The sequence below is a fragment of the Nannobrachium achirus genome (assembly GCF_963921795.1).
Source record: "Nannobrachium achirus genome assembly, chromosome: 10".
Taxonomy (NCBI): domain Eukaryota; kingdom Metazoa; phylum Chordata; class Actinopteri; order Myctophiformes; family Myctophidae; genus Nannobrachium; species Nannobrachium achirus.
In genome coordinates, this window is record NC_137819.1 from 44,248,537 (window position 1) to 44,267,990 (window position 19,454).

A 19,454-nucleotide genomic window follows, 5' to 3' on the forward strand; every position below is an offset into this window, starting at 1 on the left:
TTACAGAAGTCATTTTTCCACCCAAGGGGTGGTGAGGACTGCAGGCAGCGCTCGAGGGGACACTCGTTCACAAACTTAACACATCGTTCTGTCTCCCACTGGAAATACACAGCGAATACGCCTCGCGCCATTATTAAAATGCAATGTGCCATGAATGTGATCAATTATAATGTAGCACACGGTTCTCTGGTGTCTCTTTCTCTATATGCCATTCCCTGAATATTAGTGGTTTGGTGGGAGAACTGAGCTACAATTGGTTTCAGATGAGTAGAAAGGACATAATAGTGTATAATTATATTTAGATCATGTATAATGCAGGATTAAAATTGAATACCTCCTCAGTAGTTTAGCAAAGAGTGGCACCAGAACTGCATTTGTTTCTACAGTATATTATTGGATGTACTGTATTCTGCTATAATTGCTACATTTAGTAATGTCTGTTAGGATATAAGATGTGTAAGACAAAACTTTTGCAAGCATCCTTTTTACAGGACAGTTGGTAGGTGTGTGTGTGCGCACACATGCGTGCATGTGTACGTATGTCTGTGTGTGTGTGCACGTATGTATGTGTGTGTGTGTGTGTGTGTGTGTGTGTGTGTGTGTGTGTGTGTGTGTGTGTGTGTGTGTGTGTGTGTGTGTGTGTGTGTGACTGACTGTGTGTGTGTGTGTGTGTGTGTGTGTGTGTGTGTGTGTGTGTGTCTGACTCATAAAAGGTAAAGTTTCTTTGAACTGTGCCCCGAGCCAGTGTAATAACTGGATTAGCGGAGCACTACAAGCTGAACCTATGAACCTATATGGTGAAGTAAAGGTGAAAATGAAACTTAAGAATGGCCTGAAAGTTGTGAAGCAATTTAGTTTTAATTGGTTATGTAAGTATTTAGATAAGTTTGCATTTGCCCAACTGAGGCATAGACGCCTCACCACTCTAGGAGGACTTGAACACAAGCAGCCAGTCTGTATGTTGCAGCCTCAGACTATGAATAGATAGATTTGAATACTGTACGTCTTGTTTGGACTGACAGGAAATGAGAAGAGAGATGGGGAGTGACAAAGGCAGCAACGGTAGTCGGGATTGGGAATCGAACCAGCGACACGCTGTCAGGCTACACTGAGCCTATGTGGTATGCGCCTGGACCGGAAGGCCAGCGGGCGCCCACCACCTTTTGATCAGAGGCTCGCATAGGCTCAAATACTTGTGATTTTATGTCTGCTGATTCAAGCTAATATGTCAATGTATTGATATTGTACTACTATACCTATGGGGCCCTTTAACCCTTTAACCCTTTAAGTTTAACTGTATTCCATGTGTTGCAATAAATGGTTAAATCTACTTTGATGTGAGCGTTCCTGACTAAAATATAATAATGCATATTTACCTCCACAGGCCCGGCGTCGGCGGCCCTGATACCCAGGAGAGTGTGTCCATCGATGGGCAGCTCTCCGCGGAGCTCCAGGGGCTTGTTCTCTATGGAGCTGCAGTCCACATGCAGGGACACGGCCTCATGCTTGACGCTGAGCGCCACCTTGTGCCAGCGCAGGTCCAGGAGTGACGCCACGCCCTCCCCACTGAACACGCAGCCCACCAGGTCGGCCGCGGGGTCCGTTCCTCTGGCCCGCAGGGACAGCGTGCCCTCTGGGCCATTCAGGTCCAAGGAGAACTGGAGAAAAGATATGGGGGTTGTCGGGTGGAGACCTTGCATGTCCAAAACCGTATTATATTTAAAAATGATTTAAAATTGTGAAAATAGCCGATCTACAAGCACACAACGCCTCGCGCTGCGAGGCGTTGTGTGCTTGTAGATCGGCTATTTTCACTAGTTTTGTGTGACAGTCTTGTATGATGAAGCAGGGCTTTACTAAAGGGGCTTCACTAACTACTTTACTTTACTAAAAAAACATACAAATGTGAAACTTGGAGATACAAGGTTTCTGCCCGACAGTGACGATATAGGGGTTAATAATGAAAAAGAGAGGAAGAAATGGATGGGTGAGAAAAGGTGAGGCAGGAAGGTTTGAGTGGTAGAATAAAGACGAAGAGAGAAAAGGTGGTTGAAACAAAGCCATGGAACAAGATGAGGATAACATTTGCAATTATTCAAGACAAAAGTGTTAATTAATTCTTTCGAAAGCACAGTTTTTCCTCTGCCTGAGTTTGAGACCTTTTACCATTACATCCTCCCTGAGGGGTCGCTTTTGTAGAACGGGGAGATACATAAAATCATATTCAAAATGCTCTGACCCTGTAAGACTATCCAGCCACAGAGCAGACGCTCAAGAGCCAAAGCATTAACATAATCCTGGCTGATACTCTCATGGCACAAGCTCAGTTAGGCACAATCAGCTCGATGCCTGAAGTTTGGATGAAGAAAAATTGAGTGCATCTCAAGTCGGGCTAAAGTGGCAGGGACAGACACTACTACTACTACTATCTCTGAAAAGAAAAGGCTGTGGAACACAGTATGCACTTAAAACTGAGGCGAGGTAAGCGAGAGAAGACATATTAATTACACACACCACCAGTACAGCCAATCAATCAACCCTAATGAGCCACCCTGGCCACGATCCATCATACACAGCGAGTATTTAAATCTGTCCCCAGTCTCCCAGTGATTATGGGAACTCTGGCGCTCTATCATCAAACACACGTGAATAGCAATGAGGGGGAATGAGAGGAAGGGCCACACGGATGATGAAAAGAGTGACAGAGGAGAAGACGGAGAAGAGGAGGGGAGCAGGGCACGCAGCGGATGAGGAATCGGAGAGTGACGAGAGGAGCGAGGGAAAGAACGGAGGAAGAGCGCAAAAGGTGTGAGGATTAGGGGAGGCATCAGCAAGGGTAAGCGCGCAATTATGCAAAGGACAGGCAAGAGTCTGAAAGACAGACACCACGAGGACGGGGAAGTCGATTAGAGAGAGGAGAGAGGGAGAGACATACAGTAGATCAGTGGTTCTCAACCTTTTCCGTCCGTGACCCCCAAAATAATCATATTTGAACTAGGGAGCCCCCACCACCCTGACGAGCATGCACTAAGAGTTGAGGCATTACACATTGTATAACACTGTTCTATTGTAAAAATACGGTAGCCGATCTACACGCTCACAGCGCCTCGCAACCGTTACGAGGCGTTGTGAGCGTGTAGATAGGCTATTTTCACAATTTCTGCCTCTAATATTTGACAATTTGGCCAATGTTTAATTTGTCATTTCAGAGGTATTAAAAAGTCCTTAAATTGTCACTTTAGAAATGTGCTATACACATTAACTTTATGTGGGTTTGTTTACTGTTGAGTGAGAAAACAGTGTTGCACATTAAGCTAATGATCTGGGGACCCCCAAAAATCATTTGACCCAAAGGTTGAGAACTAGAGCTAGATGAGAAATACGGATATAGCCAAAAAGGGGTGAGGAAGGAGGAGAGAGAAAAACACATGCAGAGCGGACAGAGAAACTGTGCCGTCGTTTCTAGGCAGCAGCAGACAGAGAGAGGGGGAGAGGGTCATGTTGGTACTTGTGGATATCCTTGCTGGTCGGAGATCTGGAGGAGGTAGAGGGTGTCCCGCAGGGCCTTCTTCTTCAGGGCCAGGGTGAAGACCAGGGTGAACTCTTCAGGCAAGCCATGAGGGAACACCTGACTGAGAGACATAAGAGGCGTCAGTCAGCGAGAGCCAGACACTGTGGCATGCAGGCACACGCAGTGTGAGAAAGCATCTCGCCGCATGACGGATTGTTTTCCGCCGACGTCGTGTTAGATATTCAACGCAAGTTCAAGGGGGCAAAACATATTGCCCCCCATATATAACAATCTATCCACTCGAGGGTGCTTGTGAGCACTTCAACTTCAGCTAAAAACAACCCCAATGCATCATTTATGTAACTAGCTAACTTAGAAATATCTTAGACCCTCCAGAAAAACGCGGGCAAAAATCCTTGATTATGCGGGCTAAAATCCTTGATTTTGCGGGCAAAAATCCTTGATTATGCGGTGAATTATGCAGGGTTTTTGTGTGAATTTATGCGATGACAATGCGAAACTATGCGAAATATGCGGGAACTTGTGAAAGTTGCGATTAAATGCGAAATTATGCGAAATATGCGGGAACTTAAAAAACATATTTATAGCCTATGTACAGTATACATATTATAATAAAAATTGATAACTATTAATTAAACCACTTTAATATACAGTACACTGGCTATTTGGAAATAGACAATCTACAAGCTCACAACATCACTAAGTAGTCATCAAAGTAGTCAAAACACGAATTTAAGGGTCCTTGAGTGAATTGAGAAATGCAAAACAGACTTTTTTGACTGCCTTTCATTATTTTCAAGGCAAAAAAGCAAACCTCTGTCAAATATCTGCAATTTAATTACCTTAATGGGCTACATCAAGGCAAAAATAATTACCCTATGGCCTATGCGATTGCTAAGGATACAGCTCACTGCTAAAGCAAAACTCTGGTTTATGTATGTGGTTTTGCTCTCTCTAAAGGGATTTAAGGGATTAAAATGTTATGCATTCAATTGCTGTTCCTATCCATCCATGGAATACTGCGTGCTACTTTTTTTCGGAGAGGTGCTCGTTTGCTTTGAACGGCAACGACACAACGTTTCAAACGGAGTACAATGGAGACCTCAAAACAAGTAGGATAAACTTTAATTTGTCGTTTCTTGAAGTTTGAGGACAGAGGAAGAGTGTGTTATTCTAGCGTCACGTTGGCGAGGGCCAACGCTCATACCGTATAGCCTACATTATGCCTGCATCTCTCTCTCCGTCTGCCTGCAGTTCTCACGGTGCAGCGTGCACGCAATCGCACGGCACACACACACACACACACACACACACACACACACACACACACACACACACACACACACACACACACACACACACACACACACACACACACACACACACACACACACACACACACAGAGAGAGGAGCCACGTGTTTCTCAGCGCATCATTGTTTTGCTTCTGTTTTGTGTCTGAACGTGATTGAACGGTGAAGCATGACTATACTTTTATGCGAAAAAGTGCGGGGATTGTGAAATCAAGCGATGCCCGCATATTTCGCATATTTTCCGCGGAAATATGCGAAATATGCGGTGAATATGCGGGGATTGTGAAATCATGCGAGCCCCCGCATAATCAGCGGCATTTATTGATTATTGCGGGAAATTCTGCGATCGCATAATCGCGTTTTTCTGGAGGGTGTATATAATGCAGTTTGTTCACTTATGCAGCAACACCCACGTGTTAAATCCAGTCTAAACATAAAGATCGTATACTATTTCAATTTTGGATTTCCCATTTCCACTCTTCCTTTCCTCCTCTCCATGTTTCTTTCCACTCCCATACTCTCCTCTTGTCCAAGCTCATACTCAGGAGAGTTTTCCACTAGTTTATTTTTTTCCTCATTCTTCTTGCCAATGAGAGAATCAGCCGTGAGCAGCGTTCCCTCTGTGTGGGGGAAGGCAAGTCTGATGGTGTTCAACCTATACCAAGTGATTTATCTTCTGTGTGTTTGAGTGTGCACAGGTTGGGGTGTGTGTGTGTGTGTGTGTGTGTGTGTGTGTGTGTGTGTGTGTGTGTGTGTGTGTGTGTGTGTGTGTGTGTGTGTGTGTGCGTGCGTGCGTGCGTGCGTGCGTGCGTGCGTGCGTGCGTGCGTGCGTGCGTGTGTGTGTGTGTGTGTGTGTTTCAGGAACCTGCAGGCACTAAGCCAAGTTGAGGCAATCCCAATAGCCGTTAAAAGTTTCAGACGGCTTCTCTGTCGTGCAGCCGCTGTCCGTAACCAACTCCTAAACAACTTCATTCTCTGTATTGTTTACTACGCTCCATACGTATCTACAGTATGTACCGTCTCTGCCTCTCTCTCTCTCTCTCTCTCTCTCTCTCTCTCTCTCTCTCTGGCTATCTCCCTAAATATCTCTGTCTCAATCTCTTGTACTTTTCTTTTTCTTTTTCTTGTACTTTTTTTTTTTCACTTTCTTTCCTTCTCTTTCTCTCCTGCTCTCTCCCACATTACTTTCTTTCCCTTATCCCTCCAACTTCTGAAGACATTGTGTTCTGTGCTTTGGTTCAAGGCCTGTCTCTCTCTAGCCCTCATGAATTATAGTTCTATGTATTATTGTCTCTCCCTGTGTGTGTGTCTGTCTCTCTCTCTCTCTCTCTCTCTCTCCCTCTCTCTCTCTCTCTCTCTCTCTCTCTCTCTCTCTCTCTCTCTCTCTCTCTCTCTCTGTTTCTTCCATTTCTCTCCGGGTCTCTGGGATCAATATTTTCCGTAATATTTCTCCCTCACCTCTTTCTGCAAGCCTCTCCTCTCTTCCTCTGTTATGATGTTCGGTGGTTGGCTATTTTCCCTTTGGACCCTCCCCCCTCATAATAAATCACTGTCACCCCACTTCTCGGAGTGAGAAACCAGCTGCCAGCATCAATAATATTGTGAGGGTTTGTGTTTGAGAGAGAGAGAGAGAGAGAGAGAGAGAGAGAGAGAGAGAGAGAGAGAGAGCATCTTTCACAGTGTGTCTCATCTCAGCGATCCTGTCATTCGATGGGCATATCATATTTGTTAGCTTCTCATATCCTGCTACATCCACACTCCCTACCGCGTTTGTTGTGTGTGTTTGGATGTCCTTGACCGAAGGAGAAGCAACCAAAATGTTAATATGCAGAAACAGAGGGATGGGGTTAAGCAGCATCTCGTATGATGATAAACAATGCCAAGGCTCGCTTGCCATAGGCCTTTTCATTATAAAATCTGCATGGGATATGCTCATGTTTGTGGACACACGGTGTGCACACAAACAAGCAAGCACTCGCGTGCATATTCGCCCACACTGGCATGCTAACACACATCTGCACGCACACACAGATCGCTGTGTTGTATACGCCTCCCAAGGACACACCGCTGTTTTCTTAACAACATACAGCGATGTTGTCTTCTGTGTTACTGTTGTAAACAACCTGGGAATATCGCCAGGCAAATGTATGCGTGCAACAATTTCCTCAGCACAAGTGTACCATATAGGCCTGTTTTGAAATTCTCACTGCATGACGGACTCTCTGCGCTTGTTTACCTTGCAACTCGGCAGACAAAACTTAATTCTCTTGGCTGCCGAGACGTCTCTCCATTGCTTGTTTATCCTTGTTTTGTTTGTCTTTATGTTGTGTTGTTTCTTTTTTTTCTTTTTTTTTGGCTTATCGGATTACAGACCTCTTCTGTTTTGTAAACACAACATACGTGAGTTTGTCATGGATTTCGTCAAAAAGCACTAGGCTCCCTCAGAAATATTATACACTTGCATAGAGGAAGTTATTTCCTGCAGATAATTTATAGTGATTCTAACAATAGGCTCATTGTGCAATATTCCATCTCGAAATGAATTCTTCAGACACTTGAGAGGAATGCATATTAGCTAGAGAGGAGCTGCAGAGGAGGAAACAAACTCATTTTGAATATTATGTGACAAGAACCACAGGATGGAGTTGTTGCCGTGAAATAACTCATTGGGGATGTTTAGCTATGCTAGCAGAGGAGCTATAAGGATGGCAATGCCAGTCATCTGTCACTCCATAGATCGGTCCAACACGTTACTCCCAAACACGATACAGTACGTTGAAAATCACACCCAGTGTGTAGTGAGCGGAGCTTTTCTTTTTTATCCCACGATTTTGTAACCCATTTCTTTCACCCGGTGTCAATTGTTTAATGTGAGACCAGGATTACGGCAAGTTTTTGTGAGGGTACCTACCCTAGGAGAATAGGGGAGAACATGCAAACTCAAAACAGAAAGGCCCTTTTGCCAACCCCACCCAGGGTATGGACACTGATGACGCGGAGGAGAGAACACACCCCCAGCACCCACAGTGGGAATCGAACCCAGGACCCAGGAGAGGCGACAGCACTACCGACTGTACCACCGTGCCCCCAAGTGAGCTGTGCTATTCATGAGTTCATTTCATTAATCGTCCCGCAAAGTTTGGCCAATGTGACCCTGGCCGTACAAACGGACACCAATTGACCAATGACAGTCCGGGACAAACAGACAAAGCCAGATGAATGCAAGCACCAACAGTACACCTTACATTGAGGACTATTTGAGGATTTTGGTTTGTCCTCTCATAGACTGCGTGTGGAAATGGGAAGGTGGAGTCGCATACCACCTTAGCAGCGACCATGTCAATGTGAGACTGGTATACAAAACAAACAGCACATAGTGGTGTGCCCCCTCACACAGGACATCAGATAGAAATATGGACATGAGTTTACTCATCTGTGCTCACTCTTTGTGGGCACTAACAGAGAAACTTTGCGTATGCCACATGCCTGCCTGTCACCTTTGGAGCAACAGAAAGCTCCTGTCAAGGGATTTTGTGTTGTGTGTTTTAAAGTATTGTACCTTTTTAAAGTTTGTATTAATGGGTTAAAGACATTAACCAATTAAACTCTATATGGTTGAGCGGAGTCCTTCAGGGCTCTATGCTAGTGTATTTTCTGTGTTCTGAAAATAACAGATCTACAAGTTGTGAGCTTGTCTATCTGTTATTTTATGTGAAAGCTTCCCCCACAATAAGGATGCTGGGGTTTAAGTGGTTAATTCTGTTAGGCATCATGTCATCACAGGCAGAAATGTTTTCCTTTCATGTCATTCAACAGATGAAGTCAAAATGCTGTGATCCAGCTTGTAGATTCATTGGGTATTTCTGCTGTTTTTGAACAATGTAAAATAAAAATCACACCTAGTGTGAAGTGAGCGGTGTTATTTAGCGGTCCTACTAGCTAATCACAGTGCATCCTGCGAAACTTGGCCAAGGGAGCCTAGGCATACAACACACTTTGAGATGTTTGTGCCAAGATGTGGGCCATATCTAGGCCAGATGTAGGCCACTCTTCAGTTTACTGAAGACCCGGACATTTTTAACACTTTTTTCCCATTAGTTTTTGACCGGACAAAGTCAGATGTTGGAGCTTTAGCTCCTCTTCCAGGAGCACCGCTCAGAAACTATTGACTGGACGGAATGAATTACTGAAGGAGAAGGCCTATTGAGGTATGCTATCTCCGGAAGCTTTTGCAAACCACAGGTCCGAAGGGCAGCATCCATGGCCCTAGACAGACACAAAGCAGCGGGTGTGGGAGGAGTTTGGAGAAAGCATGGAGAAAGACTTTCGGGCGGCACCAAGGCGCTTCTGGAAAACCATTCGGCACCCCAGGAGGGGAAAGCGGGGGACAATCCAAGCTATGTACAACACAGAGCGGACTCTGAAAACGAGGACGATTTTGGGTGGTGGAAAGAACACTTTGAAGAAGTTATATCTTTATACAGAATATTACCAGTAAGACGCCCTAAGGGTGAGCGAGGTCGTGCTGAAACAACAGAGACTGACACAATGGGTGCGTTCGGAAACCCGCACCGGGTGTGTGCTCGGTGTAGTGAGTGCAGTGGGCGTGTCGTTGTATAGTGCGTTCAGTGTGGCTTATTTACGAACGACCAGTTTTAAGAGGCAGCTGTGTGCTTTTTCAGTAGCCTAAACTTTCTGAAAAGCAGCAGTTGCTAAGTATGCTAACGTAACGTTGCTATTGAAAGGAGATGTAATTCATAACATTGGCACACCTGCTGTTAGTTTACATCTTTATGCGTGTGAAACTATCAAGCCCAAACGACCAATTAAGCTGCAAGTGCTGTATTTTGCGGTCATTTCCTCCATTGTTCACAGCTGAGAAGCATTCGAGACACGGCCATGAAAACCAACCAATCAGAACACCGAACCACCGCACCACACCGCCTAACCCCATCTTCTGAGTAGGGTTGGCGAGTGCGTGCACTCAACACACCAGTGCGCCGCGCACTGGATTTCCGAACGACAACGCACCAAGTGCACCGAATAAACGAACGACAACATGGCACACCAGTGCGCATTTCCGAACGCGCCCAATATGTCCATATATGGGAATTCGCAGATATGGGCTTAATATTGATGACATCAGGGATCTCCATATATGGGTATAAAAGGGACAGAAGCGTGACATGGGGCGTGACTGACTGACGCACATGAGCTGCAGGTTTTCATAGTAAATGTGACCTACAGTCACAATTACATAGCAGATGTAGTGACATAGTCCCACTAGAAGTTTTGAAAACTATCTCTATTTAGCTCTGTTCTCCACGACTCCCCCAAAAGGTGAGCTGTACTCAGTGGCGAGTGCAATGCAGTGCAAACTGTGTTCGGTGCGAAAAGGCCATTAGGCCTCTAGTTTGAAGGCGTTAACTTGAATGTTTATCTGCATTTTTCTCCCCACTTTCCTGCCTACTTTACATCTAATTTATATTATTTTATTTCGCCATGTTGCACTGCCAAGTTCAACTATAGGGTGCCAACCTTCGTGTGCTGTGCCAAGTTCTGTGTGCTGCTGCGCCTGCCATTTAGCACCCGCTGTACTGGTACTGCTGCTGAGTCAAACTTCCAAAACCCATCAATTGCACTACCGATAAACATTGAACAGCTGAAACACAAAATGACTGCATTATTGTATAATATAATTATTGTGTACTCCGTAAAATGAAACACATTATACAGTAGCAGAGATGTGAGAGCAGAAAAAAAAAAAAAACGGAAAACAAGCAGACTCTCTGTAACAAATGCTTTGGGAATATGCACGGCTCCAGCACGCATATTAACTACAGACACAGACCTCCAAACACGTTTTAAAGGTAGAGTAAGTGATTTCATTTAATTCAAATAATAACAAGGTTCTATGTTCTGATAGTACTAGTAGAGCAGGGGTCCTCAATAGGCGGACCGCAGTCCATGACCGGACCACGACCCTGACAAATTATAGTAAAAAAAACAACAACAAAAAAAACGATATCCTATTATCTTATAATAAATGCAAGAAATCTCTGTATGTGCCCCACGTATCTCAAGAACCGTTCGTCCCACCGGCTTCAAATTCGGCATGCGCGTTCCCCGCTGCGGAGTGCAGTGCACGGCCTCGACCCAACCCAATACGTGGTTTTCCGAAACCACGTATTGGGTTGGGTCGTTGATTTCGAAATCAACGTATGCTGAGCTGATGTCTGACATCAGGCTGTTCCAGGACCGGCACCAACGCTGACTCATTCTGACATCACTCCTGTGCAAAGACGATTCCACACTTTCACTTTGCATCCCGGGTGTGATTTGTTCACAGCATTGCTAACAATAATCGTATGCTCTCTGCTTGTTATTAGACTTGCTTGGTGAAGAGAAGAAAGATGCATGTCATGTATGTCATATGGTACACAAATTAATCTAATGAAATCAATCCAAATAGCAAATTGGCGACATGCTCTATCACATTTCAGCACAGCAACACAGCAACAGCAAAGTATGCATGCACAGTATGCATGGTGGTAACTCTGTCAGATGGAATACAAAGAAATGCAATAATAATAATAATAACAATAAGAATAATGAATAAAACTACAACATAAAAGTTTAAACTCTTTCAACAGCATTTTGAGCACAGTTTCTGGCGACATGCCAGAGTGTAATGGTATGGCACTCCCTTTCGTACAGACTATTACCGCTTAAATGGAATTGCTTTCAGAGTAATCACAACATATTTTATTGCAATTAAAAATCCGTCTGAGCCGTGACCGTTGCCCATTTCAATCCCATTAAATCGATGCAGACAGCAAACGCCTCTGTCATCTGAATGTGAGATGGGCCTTTTTCCCCCTCATTTCCTGACTGAGTGAGACAGACAAGTGGCTTCATCTGTCTGTCAGTCATCAAGCCAAGTGGAAAGAGATTCAGACGCAAAGATGTCACTGCTTTCTGATTACCACATGCTCAGTTTTGCTCACCCTCCCACACTTGACTCATAAAGTTTACATAGTAGGGTCAAATGACATAATATAGCGTCGCTGTCTGGTGAAAAGCTAGTGTAGTACGGTATGAAAAAAGTAAAAAATAAAAATGGATGCAATTTTTATTTAGACACAACCTCTTTATAAAACCCACATGGTCAATACCTATTTGGGGCAAATCATTATTCTGTAGGTTCTCAAATACCTTTAAAAGCCTTTCTCCAATATGATTTACATGACAAAGTAAATTCCAAAGATATTGACTGACGCTGACACTTATCTGATTCACTTATTCCTGTGGGTAAAGTTAAGTGGAACGGAAGAAAGATACAAAGAAGTAGGTGGAAAAGCATGTATAAAGTGAACTGATATCTTTTCCTGTTTAGTCGTTTTGGGAGGAAGGGAGGAATGAGTGATGGTTTTATGTAAATAAAGAGACAAATATACTAAGGAAAGGGGAAGAAAATCAAGAAGATAGATGTGTAAACACTTATTATTCTTCCTCTGAGCTTTAAATAAGTCTTTGGGGTAACATTCCTCACTGATAACATGACAGCGCAGCTCTCTATAGAATCGACATTTTAATGAATACGGTAACACGCAAAAAAAAATAGAAGAGATAGATATAAAGTAAGAGTTTCTGCCCTCTCTCCCACTGGACGCCACATAACACAGAAAACATCTCAAGGTTTTTGCTCGTCTCTGCCAAAGGCCCTCCACAGGAGTGACATTGTGCAGTTTACATTTCTTCTATTTTCGAGAACAGCTACACTCTACACATCCGTGACTAACAATATAGGCGACACTTTTAAGCACAAAAGGTCTCCCATGAAAAAGAGAACATTTTATTTGGCTTCAGGTGAACCAAGCCCATGGCACCGGACAGAGTGATAAAATACTCCAGGCCTGACTCAATTGGCAAGTTGTGAGAAACTGTTTTATCAGCAAGTGGAAGAGTGAAAGCGAGGCAGGCTGAAAGACTACTACACTCAAAGCAAAAATGTTTCTATATGGAACTAAGAATGGCTCAATGCATGACCATTTATTTGTATATGAGTAACACTTGGCAAGGGGGTCTTGCTAAGTATTAGAATTAATACGTTTATATGGAACAATTTAACTCTAAAAAGACGGCAAAACCACTTTCACTGAAACGCACACACAGCTGAGGCTCTAAACAGCAACAGTGTGATTAGCGTAGAGCAGCAGTGCATGATCATGAGACCTCAAGTACAAGTCTGTCTTAAACTAGAGGGATATGCTGTAATTTAAAGGCAACCCAGATAAGAATAAAATATACTTTGTTATAGGAACCCAGTATAGCCAAATGTGAGAAAATGTAGTCTTTGGTGTAGTCTAAAAACCCCAGGACAACGATCCACTCGCCCTAGACTCTTCACCCTCCGGGCCCCCAAACTGTGGAATAAACTCCCAGTTGCACAGAACTGCAAACTCACTCCCTAGCTTCCGCCGTGGTCTGAAGACTCACCTATTCAGACTCCACCTTAGCCCATAGCACTTACCGTAGCACTCGCCTACCCTCAATGACCATACAAGTAATTTAAATAGCATTTTACATTTTTATGTTATAATTTGTTATGGAGTTTTTACTAATAGGTGCTTGTTTGGTCTACATGTTTTCTTAGATTTGCCTACCATTTCTTTCCATTTGATGTATTGATGTTGATTTACTGATGTATTACCTTGCTTATTGTAAGTCTCTCTGGATTAAGAGCTAATGCTTAAATTGTAAATTGTTGGTGAGTATGGAGACCATCCACCACTCTGTCGGGTAGGAATAATCAGAGGTTTGCTGTCACAATCGACTTCTGTAGATAATCGTCTGCCGTGCTGCGAGTGTCGTCGTGCATAATAAGTAATTGCCTCAGTCAATAAACCATGCACTTTTTGATAACTGAAAAGCTAAGATTCAGATCATAATTGTATTGCAAAACAGTATTATTCTTTGAAAATACATTGTTTAGACATCAAAATCCCATGGCTTTAACTTCCTGAAGAGCGTAATAAATTAACTGTTTGAACATTAGTGTTAATCGGTTAAAACCGCAAAACAATAACATCCATAGAAGAAACCTGTATAAAAATAATCATCCTCATAGAGAATCATAAAAAATGGTTATGGATATCGAAGGTTATGGATATAACCTTCGATTGCTAAGAGTGTAGCCTAATACACTAGTATTAACAGAGTCCAACTCCAAACCCAAGAAAAACCTCATGACAATCCAAAAGAGGGTACAGTACAATGACAATAAGTCAAACTGCAAACCACATTGTTATGTTTGATGTGCTCTATTGGGTTTAGTGCTCGCAAGTTATTCACCCAGAAGCAAGCTCATGTCTCCAAATGACTGCGTATTAAAAAGAGGATGGCTTGTTAAAAATGTTCATAAGCAATTAGGACACCAATATGGGATGTTCCACCGCTGTTGAGGACAATGTCAGAATTACAATGGCAAATAAACCCCTGGCTCATTGTGGCAGCAATAAGCATGTGGTCAGAGGCGGCAAACCGTTACAGTTAGCCATTACAGGCCATTGTTAGCAGAGGGAAAGGTGGTATTTCACAGCATATCAGGGAAAACTGACCAGCAGTGCTGTCTGCCAAATGGTCTACTTTTACATAACAGCCACTGGACAACACCTACACATCTACTGAGGGTCAAAGGCATATCTGCTGTAAGGGAACAACTCTGTTGTTCTGCCCTTTGATTTGAACATGGCGCAAAAGAAAGTGAAAGCCTGAAGGGATCGTGCACTCATGCACAGACATACAAGGGCAAACCAGGGTGAAAGCTTGGCATAATAGGGAGATGTTTGTGTCAGAAGTATGGGTGAACACTTCATATTATGACCCATCTACCAAGGCCGTAAGAGTCTTTCAAGAGTGACATGTTGGCTACCACAATCTCTGTATTGATTTTTTTTTGCCCTGCGTCAAGTTCACGGTGCAGTCTAAACAAGTCATATTGGTAAACAGACAAAGCATATGGAATAAACCAACTGTTGAGTAGATTTGGAAGTCCAGAGGGATATGTTTGACTCAACTCTCTAACCCTCTCCTCGGAACTCTGCAAAATGCACATCGTTTTCATGAACGCCAGTGTATCTCATCTCCAATTCAAGATGGAAACTCTACAGGCTACTAGGGCTTCAACATTCCTCAAAATATTACATTCGAATATTGGTCTTAGAAATTGGCCCGAATATCGAATATATTCGAATATTAAAAAATAAATAAAAATAATAATAATAATAAAAAAATATATATATATATGTTTTCTCTATTAAATATTATCGTCAATATTGGCCATGGTCTTCAGTTTCAAAGAGATTTATTTATAAAGCTGATGAAAATTGTTTTACACAAAAAAGTAAATGCAATTAAGCTATAAAACCATTAAAAGCAAAAAAGTAAAGTAAATAGCCACTGTAAGTTCTCTGTTACCATTATCAAAATAGATGGGTGTGTTGCCAAATCTTGTGAGAGGAATAAGCAACCAGGTCTATGAAAACAAGCCCAAAATAAGTGAATATAGGCCACATGATTACTTTAAACCTATACATTGGCTATTTGAAAACAGCTGGTCTGATCTACAAGCTCACAATCACAACCACCATTATTTACAAGCAACTTTACAACAAAAAAGAAACAAGCCCAACATGGCTTATAAATATCAGACTTGGCAACACTGAGACATACGTTCCTCTCCTCTACTCCTCCACTCGCAGTCAGTCAGTCAGTCAGTCAGTCAGAGACAGCCGCTGTCTGGCTAGGCTACTAGAGCCTATGTTGCAAATGCATGCTGGTGTAAGATCAATGAGGAGAAATCTACAAGCTAAGCTGTGGTCACCCTGCTATCTGCAACAGTTTGTAACTCACAGAGCCACAGCCAGAGGGTGAAGCTATCAAGCTGAAGCTAACGTTAGCAGCTTCTCATAACAACGTGTGATGAGACCTCTAGAGAGAGCGGCCAGAGTTATGTTTCGTAGTACCACCGTGGATGGCCGGAGTTATGTTTCGGTAGTACTACAGTGGATGGCCGGAGTTATGTTTCGTAGTACCACCGTGGATGTCCGGAGTTATGTTTCGTAGTACCACCGTGGATGGCCAGATTTTTTTTTTTTTTTTTTTTACTTTTTTTTTTTTTTTTTAATAATTCGAATATTAATTTTTATGATCGAATATGCATTTTTTCCCCATATTCGACGAATATCCGATATTCGAATATTAATTTGGCAGCCCTACAGGCTACTGGTGTATTCAAACACTTTGGAAGACATAGGTCGGCTCGAGAGACCAAGGCCATAGAGAGCCTGCCTACAACGGTACACAGCCTGTGTGTGTGTGTGTGTGTGTGTGTGTGTGTGTGTGTGTGTGTGTGTGTGTGTGTGTGTGTGTGTGTGTGTGTGTGTGTGTGTGTGTGTGTGCGTGTGAGAGCGTGCGCCCGCGCGTGTATGTGCGTATGTCTTGAAAGAAAAACAAGTAAGATAACATGAAAGATTGGAGAGAGTGAGAAAAAGGAGACATTGAAAGACGGTGACAGACAGGGTGACTTCCTCAGAAACATGGAGACACAGCCAGGGGCGGTGGAGAGCGGTACTTACTCGGTGGGCTGCAGGAGGGCTGTCTTGCCCAGGCGGAGGATGACCGGTCCCCGGGGGTTACGGATCTTCTTCACCTCTGCGTTCTTCAGCAGGGAGAAGCGGCGTACCAGATTGAAACCTGACATTGAATGCCACTCGTCAGTACCCACACACATTAATGTCTTGTCACCACACAGTATCTGTGTTTGTTTGTGTGTGTTGTGTGTGTGTGTGTGTGTGTGTGTGTGTGTGTGTGTGTGTGTGTGTGTGTGTGTGTGTGTGTGTGTGTGTGTGTGTGTGTGTGTGTGTGTGTGTGTGTGTGTGTGTGTCATGTGTGGGTGCCGGGCAATTTATCAATATTTTATCTATATGGCAAAAGTGTTATCCTTTACTGGTTTTAATGATATCGAAGTATTTGTTGAAAGATATTGTGAAATTCTGATGATGATGATGATGATGATGATGATGATGATGGTGTGTGTGTGTGTGTGTGTGTGTGTGTGTGTGTGTGTGTGTGTGTGTGTGTGTGTGTGTGTGTGTGTGTGTGTGTGTGTGTGTGTGTGTGTGTGTGTGTGTGTGTGTGTGTGTGTGTGTGTGCGCGCGTGCATGTGTACCTGTGATGTTGTGCCTGGCTGTTTGAGGGAACTTCCAGTCATCCACCTGTACAGAAGGGCATCGCACTCCAGCTGGGGCTGAGGATAAGAGGGAAAGAGCATTGGTCAAAAACATCAGTTATGATGCAAGCATACAAGAGATGGCGCCCAGCAGAGCACGTATTTCTTCAGTGGAACTGTCAGATTTGTTTATTTTTTTACTTTTACATCACTTCACTCACCCCATGAGAGGAAATGTGTGTTTATGCGTTTGGCTGTTTGCGCGTGCATGCGCGTGCTGAGCGCCAGAGGGGGGGAACGTGTAAAACAAAGAGAGAGAGGGAGAAGTTTGATAAGTAAAAAAGGAAAACAAGGGCAACGCCTGCGCAGGGAGTATTAGAGGCCAGTCTGACAGCTAGTCTAGCCCCATGGCTTGTCTGTCGCAACAGCCTCCACTTTGATGGACATGTTCTCACCCCCGTCGGGGGGAGGTTATGCAGTAAAGTGTTACCTGTCAGAACAGCGCACCAGGCTCTCGAAGGGGGGAGGGAGATGCATCAAACCAAGACAGTACAGGTATGCCTGCCCCCCGTGAGGTTAAATGTGATCCAGTCCAGAGATAATTGATCTCTTTGGGGCAAGGGGGCCCCATCAATGCGCGGTGCTGAACTTTCCCCACCTTGAAAGAGCTTCTGAATGTGACGTGTGTGGACATCATGGACGAAGGAGACACGTATTTTTTTCTACTGAGTTCCACTGAGAGACAGCTTGTGGACCTGGGTCTGCATTGTGTACTGCACGGTGAGGCATCTTGTAGCGCAGCCGAGAGGTGTGACGTACTACTTTCATTAGGCCTCATGCAATATTTAGCTACATGGTACACAGTCTTCAACGGGTACACAGTATCGTGTATTATTATTTTATGCTTTAACTATTGAAAAATAGCAGATATACAAGCTCACAGCGCGGCACCGAGTGCCACGCTGCGAGCTTGTAGATCTGCAATTTTTGAAAAAACGTGACAATTTGAATTTTGACCCGATTCTATAAGAGTCTTTTGAATCCTTCTAAGGTTTTTTGAAAACCCTATGTTTCTATGTCTGCAATCTGGCAAGCCATCGTCAAAGAAAAGGTCCTTTTCACTTAACTGGAGCTCAGTTAGTCTGTTCTTGAGAGACTACTATGTCAGTGGTTCTCAAACTATTACATGTCAAGGACCCCCAAAATGATATGTATTTGGCCACAGACCTCCATCTCAAAATATTTAGTTCCAAGGCCCACCCAGAAGCAAAATTTTAGTTACAAACGTTTGCTTTAAAAATACATTTATTCGAAGATTTGTACACGCTTTCACGACTTTTTCAAAAATAACAGATCTACAAGCTCGCAGTGCGGCACTCGGTGCCACGCTGTGAGCTTGTATATCTGCTGTTTGAAAAAGTTAAAGCATTAAATAATCCTAGGCCTAAATGGGTTAAGACACTGTTTCTTTCACCGTAGGGAATACATCAACTCGTGTCACCGGTGAGCAGAAAGTTACTAATCTAATCTGAGCTACAAATGTTAAGATATTTGGGAACCTGGCATGATGCCATGGTGTGTGCTGGAGTAAGGTGACCCATCTCTAGGGTCACCATCAGAGCCACACATTGACATGTGAAACTGCATCACCGGAGGGAGCTGACCATTTTGGTGAGATCGAAACTAATTTAGCGCTGGAGTCAGAGGGGGAGTGATTCTGCAGCTAATGAATGGCTCCAATTAGACTGTGAGTCAGACAAACAGCAACTGTGCTCTGAAGGACATCCGCATTGCCTCTGTGTGAGTGTGTGCATGCGTGTGTGTGCTTGTGCATCTGAGCACAAACAACAGTGGTAGGGTCTGAGTTATTTTGCCAGGGAAAGGCTTAATTATATAAATTGTATTAATTAAGAGCCACTTGCAGTTCCATTTCTAGTCATCGTATTACCGTTATTCATTGATGAAATCCCAAATTAATTGTTAAAATCCACCCGGTGTGTCATGGAAACTGAACCCAGAAACTAGGATGTTCCTGAATTGAATCTCTCACACAAGCAGATTTGTTTGGTTCATCATTTAGATAACATGTAAGAAGATCAAATCCTAGTGCATAATGTATGCTATCTTCTAATTTCTTATGATTCTTCAGACCTGATGAAGAGCACTGGTTGCAACTTCACTGTAGAGCCACAGATCAATATATCGGTCTGGCTGCTGGCCTATATATTAGCTATAATAATAACCTGACAACATTGGTATAAAAGAAATCACATATTATGCAGCCGATGTATCCCAAATTTTAATCACTTTCAACCTAGTGTCCCTGTTTTGGGCATGTCATTATACTGTAATTGTAACTCATATTAGGGCGGTCTGGG

General features: G+C 43.4%; 1 protein-coding gene across 1 annotated transcript in view; it reads right to left on the bottom strand.

Moving 5' to 3' along the window:
- Nucleotides 1-19,454, bottom strand: part of col16a1 (collagen, type XVI, alpha 1) — a 153,210-nt gene that overhangs the window by 94,617 nt on the left and 39,139 nt on the right. Inside the window, exons 3-6 of the mRNA XM_080735516.1 lie at nt 17,077-17,154; nt 16,484-16,601; nt 3,509-3,632; nt 1,377-1,658 (exon numbers count right to left, since the gene is read on the bottom strand). Of these exons, the coding sequence (XP_080591642.1) occupies nt 1,377-1,658; nt 3,509-3,632; nt 16,484-16,601; nt 17,077-17,154 (602 nt within the window). The remainder of the gene's footprint in view (nt 1-1,376; nt 1,659-3,508; nt 3,633-16,483; nt 16,602-17,076; nt 17,155-19,454) is intronic.